General features: G+C 35.5%; 1 protein-coding gene across 1 annotated transcript in view; it reads left to right on the forward strand.

Annotated features, from left to right (window-relative positions):
• Positions 1-9,810, forward strand: part of SKIL (SKI like proto-oncogene) — a 36,751-nt gene extending 26,941 nt beyond the window's left edge. Inside the window, exons 5-7 of the mRNA XM_003256443.4 lie at positions 2,825-3,063; positions 3,635-3,859; positions 5,223-9,810. Of these exons, the coding sequence (XP_003256491.1) occupies positions 2,825-3,063; positions 3,635-3,859; positions 5,223-5,381 (623 nt within the window). The 3' untranslated portion in view covers positions 5,382-9,810. The remainder of the gene's footprint in view (positions 1-2,824; positions 3,064-3,634; positions 3,860-5,222) is intronic.
• The last annotated feature ends 730 nt before the right edge of the window (positions 9,811-10,540 follow it).

Consider the following 10,540-nt stretch of genomic DNA (forward strand, 5'->3'; position numbering starts at 1 on the left):
CTCAAAGCCTCTGGCAACCACTAATCTATTTTCTATCTCTATGGATTTGCTTATTCTGGACATTTCATATAAAAGGAATTGTACAATATGTGGCTTTTCATGTCTGGTCAAAAAGCTTATGCTTCTTTCATGAAGGATAATGTTTTCACAGTCCATGTTGTTGCATGTACCAGTACTTCTTTTTATGGCCTGATAAGTTTCCATTATGTGGATATACCACATTTTGTTTATCCCTTTGTCAGTTGGTGGACATTTGCATTGGGTCTACTTTTTGGCAATTAAGAATAATGCTGCTACAAATACTTGTGTAGAAGTTTAAGTGTGGAACTATATTTCAGGTTTTTTTGGTATATATTTAGGAGTGAAATTGCTAGGTCATGTGGTAATTATGTTTAATGTTTTGAGGAACTGCCAAACTTTTTGAAAACAGTTGCACCATTTTACATTCCTGTGGTAGCTTGGGAGTTTCCACTTTTGCTTATCTTTGTCAATACTTGTTATTGTTTGTCTTTTGAATATAGCCATCCTAGTGGTTGTGAAGTGGTATTTCATGGTTTTAATTTGCAATTTCTCAGTGAATGATGATATTGAGTATCTTTTCATGTTTTTCTTGGACATTGCATATTTTTGGAGAAATGTCTATTCAGATCTTTTGGCTATTTTAATGCTAGGTTGTCGTTTTACTATTGAGTTGTAAGAGTTCTTTATATATTCTGGATACCTTATGAGATATTTGATTTACCATGCTGTTTTCTTTTTACTTTCTTGTTAGTGTTCTTTTTTTTTTTTTTCCTGAGACGAAGTCTGGCTGTATCACCCCAGCTTGGCTCACTGCAACCTCTACCTCCTGTGCTCAATCCATCCTTTCACCTCAGCCTCCCAAGTAGCTGGGACTACGAGATGTACCACCATGCTCGGCTCATTTTTTTTTGAGACGGAGTCTCGCTCTGTCGCCCAGGCTGGAGAGCAGTGGTGCAATCTCAGCTCACTGCAAGCTCCGCCTCCCGGGTTCACGCCATTCTCCTGCCTCAGTCTCTCTGAGTAGCTGGGACTATAGGCGCCCGCTACCACGCCCGGCTAATTTTTTGTATTTTTAGTGGAGACGGGGTTTCACCGTGGTCTCGATCTCCTGACCTTGTGATCCACCCGCCTCGGCCTCCCAAAGTGCTGGGATTACAAGCGTGAGCCACTGCGCCTGGCCTGCTCGGCTAATTTTTGTATTTTTGGTGGAGTTGGGGTTTTGCCATGTTGAGGTTGGTCTCAAACTCGTGAGCTCAAGCAATCCACCTGCCTCGGCCTCCCAAAGTGTTGGGATTACTGGTGTGAGCCACCGCGCTTGGCCGTGTTAGTGTTCTTTGAAGCACGAAAGTTTTAAATGTTTATTACGTCCAATTTATCTATTTTTTTCTTGTTTTAGGTATCATATCTAAGAAACTATTGCCTAATCCCAATTCCAAGAAATATTTATTTATTTATTTATTTATTTTTGAGACAGAGTCTCACTCTGTTGCTCAGGCTGGAGTACAGTGGTGCCATCTCAGCTCACTGCAACCTCCGCCTCCTGGGTTCAACCAATTTTTCTGTCTCAGCCTCCTGAGTAGCTGGGATTACAGGTGCGTGCCACCATGCCTGGCTAATTTTTTTGTATTTTTAGTAGAGACAGAGTTTTACCATGTTGGTCAGGCTGGTGGCAAGCTCCTGACCTCAGGCAATCCACCTGCCTCGGCCTCCCAAAGTGCTGGGATTATAGGCGTGAGCTACCACATCCAGCCAATAAATTTATGTTTAAGGGTTGTAGCTTTTACATTTAGATCTTTGATCAATTTAGAGTTAATTTTTGTATACAGTATAAGGTGCAGCCTTATTCTTTTGCAGGTGGATATAATTGTCCGTATGTTGAAAAGATTATTCTTTCCTTTTTTTTTTTTTTTTTTTTTTTTGAGACAGAGTCTCGGTTACCCAGGCTAGAGTGCAGTGGCGCTATCTCAGCTCACTGCAAGCTCCGCCTCCCGGGTTCACGCCATTCTCCTGCCTCAGCCTCCTGAGTAGCTGGGACTACAGGCACCCGCCACCACACCTGGCAAATTTTTTGTATTTTTTAGTAGAGACAGGGTTTCACCATGTTAGCCAGGATGGTCTCAATCTCCTGACGTCGTGATCTGCCCGTCTCGGCCTCCCAAAGCTGGGATTACAGGCGTGAGCCACAGCGCCTGACCAGAAAAGATTACTCTTTTGTGATTGAATTGCTTTGGCACCTTTGTCAATAACAATTGCCTTATAAAGTATGAGTTTTTTAAATTTCTGGACTCTGAATTCTGTTCTACTGATCTGTATGTCTATCTTTAAGTCATATTACACAGTCTTGATTTCTGTAGCTTTGTAGTAAGCTTTGAAATTGGGAATTGTGAGTCTTTCAACTTTGTTATCCTTTTTCAAGATTATTTTGTCTATTTTGGGTTTGTTGCATTTCCATATGAATTTTAGAATCTGCTTTTCAATTTCTGCAAAAAATCAGTGGGGATTTTGATAGGGATTGCACTGAATAAGTACATCAATTTGGAGACTATTACTGTCTTAACAATATTAAGTCTTCCAATCCATGAATCTGGGATGTCTTTCCATGTATTCAGGTCTTAAATTTCTTTTAGTGATGTTTTGTAGTTTTCATTGTACTTGCACTGCTTTTGTTAAATTTATTCCTATTTTATTTGTTTTGGCCTAATTTATAAATGAAATGTTTTAAAAATTACATATATGGATTGTTCTAGTGATTTTTTAATGGAGTGATACTCATACTTTGTTACTTGATTTTTTTCTCTCCAAGATGCGTCAATCTCAAATAATTCTACAAGTAAAAGGAAATCTGAGTCTGCCGCTTGCAACTTAGTCAGAGACATAAACAAAGTGGGAATTGGCCTTGCTGCCGCCTCATCTCCGCTTCTTGTGAAAGATGTCATTTGTGAGGATGATAAGGGAAAAATCATGGAAGAAGTAATGAGAACTTATTTAAAACAACAGGAAAAACTAAACTTGATTTTGCAAAAGAAGCAACAACTTCAGATGGTAAAATTGTTATCTAAATGATAGTCCATTATGAAAAGATACTTTTGTATGTTGCTCTGTCACCCAGGCTGGAGTGCAGTGGCGCAATCTCAGCTCACTGCAACCTTCGCCTCACAGGTTTAAGCAATTCTTCTGCCTTAGCTTTCCGAGTAGCTGGGATTACAGGCACGTGCCACCATGCCTGGCTAAATTTTGTATTCTTAATAGAGATGGGGTTTCTCCATGTTGGCCAGGCTTGAACTTTTGACCTTGTGATCCACCAGCCTTGGCCTCCCAAAGTGCTGAGATTACAGGCATGAGCCACCACGCCCAGCCCCCTTGTATATTCTTAGTAAGAAAAGTCAAGATGAGATGCTACAAATGTACTTAAGATTATTGTTTTATACTGATAAGCAATTTTAATATACTTCAAAATTTTTTGAGAAAATAGTTTTATAAAATAATTACCTCTATATAGAACTGATAATGATAGCTGAATTTTAGGTATTTTCTGTGCTATATTTTCCAGAACTGAAAATTTTAACATGGTGAAAATAAAGTAAAAATTGTATTGTGATTCTTTACATTACAGGAAGTAAAAATGTTGAGTAGTTCAAAATCTATGAAGGAACTCACTGAGGAACAGCAGAATTTACAGAAAGAGCTTGAATCTTTGCAGAATGAACATGCTCAAAGAATGGAAGAATTTTATGTTGAACAGAAAGACTTAGAGAAAAAATTGGAGCAGATAATGAAGCAAAAATGTACCTGTGATTCAAATTTAGAAAAAGACAAAGAGGCTGAATATGCAGGACAGGTAAGAATTACTGTTTGTATAATGGTGCCCTTTCAACATGGAAATGGAAACTGTTAACTTCTCTCTCTTTTTTTTTTTTTTTTTGAGACAGAGACTGCTCTGTCGCCCGGGCTGGAGTGCAGTGGCACAATCTCAGCTCCCCACAACCTCTGCCTCCTGGGTTCAAGCAATTCTCCTGCCTCAGCCTCCTGACTGTAGCTGGGATTACAGGCGTGCGACACTATGCCCGGCTAAATTTTGTACTTTTTAGTAGAGACGGGGTTTCACCATGTTGGTCAGTCTGGTCTCGAACTCCTGACCTCGTGATCTGCCCACTTCAGCCTCCCAAAATGCTGGGATTACAAGCATGAGCCACTGCACCTGGCCATTGTTACTTCTCTAATAAAGGAATTACTTTTTGTCAAGCTCAGTTTACTAAGCTAGATTTCAAAATAGATAATTCTGTTAAACATAGCTTTATGCTGTATTGTCCAAGATGATTATTTTGTTTTTATTTTATTTTATTTTTTTTTGAGACAGAGTCTCGCTGTCGCCCAGGCTGGAGTGCAGTGGCGCGATCTCGGCTCACTGCAGGCTCTGCCCCCCAGGGTTCGTGCCATTCTCCTGCCTCAGCCTCCGGAGTAGCTGGGACTATAGGCGCCCGCCACCACGCCCGGCTAATTTTTTGTATTTTTAGTAGAGACAGGGTTTCACCGTGTTAGCCAGGATGGTCTCGATCTCCTGACCTCATGATCCGCCCGCCTCGGCCTCCCAAAGTGCTGGGATTACAGGCGTGAGCCACTGCGCCTGGCCCAAGATGATTATTTTGATGTTTGTTGCTTTTATTAGTTTAAATTTTTATCGGGTTACTGCAGTTTAGTTACCTAAATTGCTAATCTCTAGCCCTCTGAATATTATATGTTATATTATTTTAATATTGTTAATCTCTAGCCCTCTGAATATTATATGTTATATTATTTTAATGTAGTATATGAGCTTTCAAATCTACAAATTAACAAACAGGAACTGTTGCCTGTTATGTTCAAAAGCACTGGAGCAAAAATAAGCAATTCTCTTGTTAATAGAATGTCACAATTTAAGGAACATGAACAAATAACTAACATGAGCAGGCTGTGATGAGCGGTATAGTAAAGTATAGGGCATAATGAACATGCTGGATGTGTTCCTTCCTCTTGTTCCTTTGCTTTTTCTTAAATTTAGTGTCCTGTCAGATGTCAAATTAATAGTATTAGATTCTTAATGGATTTAGTATACATGAAATAGTTTTGTAAAAAGTAATTTGAAAATAGGTTTTTTCTATGATATGAGGATTAAATGGAAAAACAAAACAACTAAAATTGATAGTGCCTTTTAAATCACATAGTTGGCAGAACTGAGACAGAGATTGGACCATGCTGAGGCTGATAGGCAAGAACTCCAAGATGAACTCAGACAGGAACGGGAAGCAAGACAGAAGTTAGAGATGATGATAAAAGAGCTAAAGCTGCAAATTCTGAAATCATCAAAGACTGCTAAAGAATAGAAACTGTTAAAGAGATTCATCTGTGTATTATTGACAAGTTTTTTTGTTTGTTTGTTTGTTGCTTGCTTTGGTAATTGAATTCTGAAGAATTTATCTGCATGAAGATAACTAGGCATCTATCCGTTTGTAGATCAGAGAAAGTGAAGAGATTATATATTAGTACTTAAATTTTTACATTTTCCAAATGAATGAAAATGTATGTTTCTTTGTACTTTTTTAAAAAAATCAGCTTAGTAACAATACTATATGGTTTCAACTAGTAGGTAATCTGCTTATATTTCTAATGCAAACTTAATAATTGTGTACTTTTTAAAAGCTGCAATATGTGATGGAAAATAGCTGTGGTCAATTTTGTTATCCATATTTCAGACTCAATTTTAGATACAATGGTGGCTTTATATTTTAAGTATATAGAGCTACTCAAGGAGTTGAATCTCCCCTTTTCTCATTAATACAATTTTTCTAAGTTGATATAGTATACTCATTAACATACACCAAATTTACTTTTACTTTGTTCAGATTGTGGAATGAATTTCCACCAGTTCTCTTCTTTTTAATGTGTACCCTAGGAGGATTTTATTGAGGTTATAGCATACCCCATGAGCACAGTGGGGAAGAATAATCTGTTGTTATGCGCTGCTGCTAAACAGAAGAAGCAGTTGTAATTTGTTTTTCAGTTTAAATGTGGTTATAGTTAGATTTTTTTTAAGCAGCAACTTTTCAAAAATAAAATGTAATAATTTCTGAACTTTTGTTTGTGTTGTTAGTAGTGGTGTGAAAATATTAATGTTCTTGAGAAAAACTGATACCATTGTTGTGTATCAGTTTCTATACAATCTATAATCCTCCTGTACAGTTTTTACATGTAGTTATGAGTCTTACTAAAATTTATATAATGGACTTGTTTTCCTTTAAGTTGTAAAATGTTAAACACCTTGAAGGATATTTTGGACTTCTGTATGTTTAAATGTTGTCTTACCAAAATTTGCACGAATGGACCATTTTCAATTACTACTTAATATCAAAATCAGGAATTTACAGTCAACTGATAGTACATGATAGGTGCATATAGGACAGTTTAGTTACCTGCTACTAAAAGATTTTCAGATAAGTTTTAGAAGATAAAGGAATTCCATAGTTTCGGGAGGGACAACATCTTCTGCACTTTTTTTTTGCACAGAAAAGCCTGTCATTCTCTAATGGCAAATTTCATATTTGTTAATTCTTGGCTCAAAATATATTAGGTAAAATTCACAGATCTGTTTTTAAAGGAAGTTTCCTGAAACTGTCATTAATTGACATTATTACCCCATGGATTTTATGGGATAATAAATGTTTTTCATGTTCTCTTATAAGATACTATGTATGAAACTACTTCAGAGAGCTATATTTATTTTAAAATAAATTAGCTAGGGTTAAGGTTATATTCTATTTCCAGCATAGAAGGTAGATAATCTAATGATGTAGAAAAAATCACTAGGTTGTCATTTAACCAGTTATTTTCATATTTTGCTTAGTAGCACATATCCAAAAAGAATTTTGTACTTCCCCAAATGTAATTTATTTACTAAATTGAGTATAAGCTAAATGTGTGTTTTGTATCTTCCATTTAAATTTTGCTATATTAAGACTAATTTAATTTGTTGAATCTTGGAATCTTCTGAAGGAGGAACAAATATTAAAGTCACATGTAGAAACAAATTTTTCCTTTTTTTTTCTTTTTGAGACAGAGGCTCGCTGTCTCCCAGGCTGGAGTGCAGTGGCACAGTCTCGGCTCACTGCAAAGCTCCGCCTCCTGGGTTCACGCCATTCTCCTGCCTCAGCCTCCCGAATAGCTGGGACTACAGGCGACGGCCACCACGCCCGACTAATTTTTAGAAACAAATATTTAAAATGACATATTCTCCCAATACAATCTATTTAGATCTGGAGAAAGAACAGATATTTATGATGTATTTTTATTTTAATTTTGAATTATTTGTGTCACAGCTCAGCTTTTTGGAAGACAAACTCAAACACCTATAATTTCATTTATATTTCTAATTCACTTGGAACCTTTCTGCTTTATGTTACCTAGAAAATGATAAAACTAATTTGTTTAACTCAAAACTTCTAAAATAAATTGCTTAATCCTTGAAATATGTTATTTGAAAATTTTAAGCAGTGCTGAAACACCATTAAATTATTATGAACTTGTAATTCAGAATTGAGTAAGGAAATATTTTTTCTAGTCCTTCACATATTGAAAACTTGCCACATGACATTGTATCATCTTCATTTTTCAGAAGATGCGTTGATGTGCCATAGGTTTCTGTCTAACTTCCTTGAAAATAGTTTTTTAAGTCAATTGTAAATATACGTATTATTGTTAAAAGTAACTTTAAACTGCACCACATAGCTTGAAAACAATATAGAGATTTTGTAATACCTTATAAGTGGCGTTGGCTAAAATATCTTATCCATATAAAACTTATTCTATTCTTTGCATGCTTATTTTGTGTGTTGGTTGCCAGCTTAAAGTTTCATTTGGTGTTACTTTTTGTGTGCCAAATTCACTATGCAAGCAGATTTTTCCTCAGACTTCAAAAAATAATTCTTTTTAGAAAAAATGTAAAAATGTTTACTCTAAAAAGCTGCATTGAAGGGACAGCCTATAAAAAGTTTTGCTAGCTCATCTTTAGAAGGAAGAAAGAATATTAGCTTGGGTGATGTTTAATTTGGGTGGCAATAGTTTCTGTAGGCTAAACTTTATGAGAAAAGTATACCTACTCTATAAAGGTAATAAATGTAAAAACTCTTGCTGTTACTGAGGAAGCTCTTCAACTACCCTAAATTTCAAAAATGTAACTTATAACACTATGAAAAGATTTGACCAACAATTTACATTTGCTGTGTGCTTTAGTTTTTGTTTAAGCATATTCTTTTGCTTGAATTTCTGTGTTCATGAGAGTTAGGGTGTTTTATGCTTCTTGAACTAATTTTATAACATACTTAATATATTACCAGTTAAGACATAAAATCATTTGTACATAGTGAATTGTAAAGCAGCTATTAAAGTAGGTGAAATAAAGTATATATTTGCGGGTTATCCATATCTTTTAGAAGTCCTGACAGAACAACCAGTTTATTTGCACATAGGTAGCTTCTGTTTGAAGGAAGGTAAAGTTATAAGGAAACTCAAGTACTATAAGATGTGTCAAGGTATTTCTCCAGAATTAATTGCAAAGCTAGTGCTGAAGGATTTTAATCAGCTTCTAAATTTTCTTCTCAATAAGACATATGTTTTGATTACTTAGGGAAGATTCCTCATTTTTATTTGCCCTTTATGCATTTAATCCACATGATAGGACATTAAAAATTAATATAAAGAAAAATTGTGCTCATACTGTACATCTGTTTCTGTGCTTGGAACTACTTATTAATAGTTTTTATCGAAGCTGTCAGCAATAAGGGACATATAACTGCTGTATTATATACATTGTGGAATTGAATAAACAGCCTAATTTTTTTTTTTTTCTAGTATAGGGTACTTAAGCATTTCCACTTTTGGAAGAAAAGCATATTAGTATTTTATATTGCATTTCATTTAAAAGGACAGTTTTTTTTTTTTTTTTTTTTTTTGTAAATCCTTTCATTGAAATGGCTTCTAAACTGTATAATGTAATTTGGAGCCTATTTAGTAATAGAATTAAATGTCTTATGTAGTGCTACAATTTTTGAATTAGAAAGTGATCAAATGTAAAAAACAAATTTAAAAATTCAGCCCAGAAAACAAAAGTCTATTAAATTAGTTTAATGTAAAAGGAATTTATAAGATTTTTTTCCTCAATATAGATACCTCACTTGAAAAGAAAGCACAGCATACTTAAAGTAGTTCTAGTAAACATGTCCTAGAAAACAGTTGCTAAATGTAGGACATCTTTTGAGAAGTTAGTTTATGAGAAATAAAATTTTACTTGTTTTTACTATCCTGTTAGAAGTATTTGTTTATCCTGATAATTTTAAGCCAACATAGTAGTCTTAAATTACTTTTGAATTTCCGATCTGTGAAGGCAGTAAATGAAATATCCGTTCTGCAACTGTTGAAACAAATATTTGGCTACATTGACCATAATTAAATTTAAAAATTTTGCCAATGATGTACAGTTTTATGGTTAAAGTTGCTGTTGTTGGTTGCATTACATGACACAGAAAACTGTCCTCTACCTCACATGAAATAAATATTTTATATGGTTTTACTAAAAATAAGACTCATGTATCTGGTCACCTAGTTTACAAATTTTGAATTATATTTATTGAAACATGACATACTGTGCTCTGAGCTTATACCTCAATTGTATTTTGTGCTGTTTTCCATTTTCATGCCTTGTAAATAACTTGTATAGATTGTGGATCAAATTCTAAATAAAAACTTTTAATGCCAATTAAATTTGATTCAAGTTATTTCAGTACCGTGTGTGAGCTTAACTTTCTTGTTCCCTAAGATTGACATTTTCTTTTCTCCTTTGTTCCTTTAAAGTCTATTATTCGTAGGCTGGGCGCGGTGGCTCATGCCTGTAATCCCAGCATTTTGGGAGGCCAAGGCGGGCGAATCACCTGAGGTGAGGAGTTTGAGATCAGCCTGGCCAACATGGTGAAACGCTGTCTCTACTAAAAATACAAAATTAGCTGGGCGTGGTGACTCATGCTTGTAATCCCAGCTACTTGGGAGGCTGAGGCAGGAGAATTGCTTGAACCCAGGAAACAGGTTGCAGTGAGCTGGGATCGTGCCATTGCGCTCCAGCCTGGGTGACAAGCGAAAACTGTCTCAAAAAAAAAAGTACATTATTCATTACACACTAACTTGAAAAACGTGTTTTATTGTAGAATAGGAAATTTTATGCAATATTTCAGGTGATGAAAATACCAGCATTATGTGATTATTTTCCTTAATGATTTTTAGACTTCAGCTTTAACATTTTTTTTCACCATCCTTACTAAATCCCTGGCGTAAGTTATCTACTGCATAACAAATTACCCCAAAATTTAGCAATGTCAGAAATCCAGGAGATGGCCTGGCACAGTGGCTCTTACCTGTAATCCCAGTGCTTTGGTAATGCTGGGGTGGGAGGATCGCTTGAACCCAGGAGTAGCAGTTTGAGGCTGTGGTGAGCTGTTAC

Source organism: Nomascus leucogenys, chromosome 11 (assembly GCF_006542625.1).
Source record: "Nomascus leucogenys isolate Asia chromosome 11, Asia_NLE_v1, whole genome shotgun sequence".
Classification (NCBI taxonomy): Eukaryota; Metazoa; Chordata; class Mammalia; order Primates; family Hylobatidae; genus Nomascus; species Nomascus leucogenys.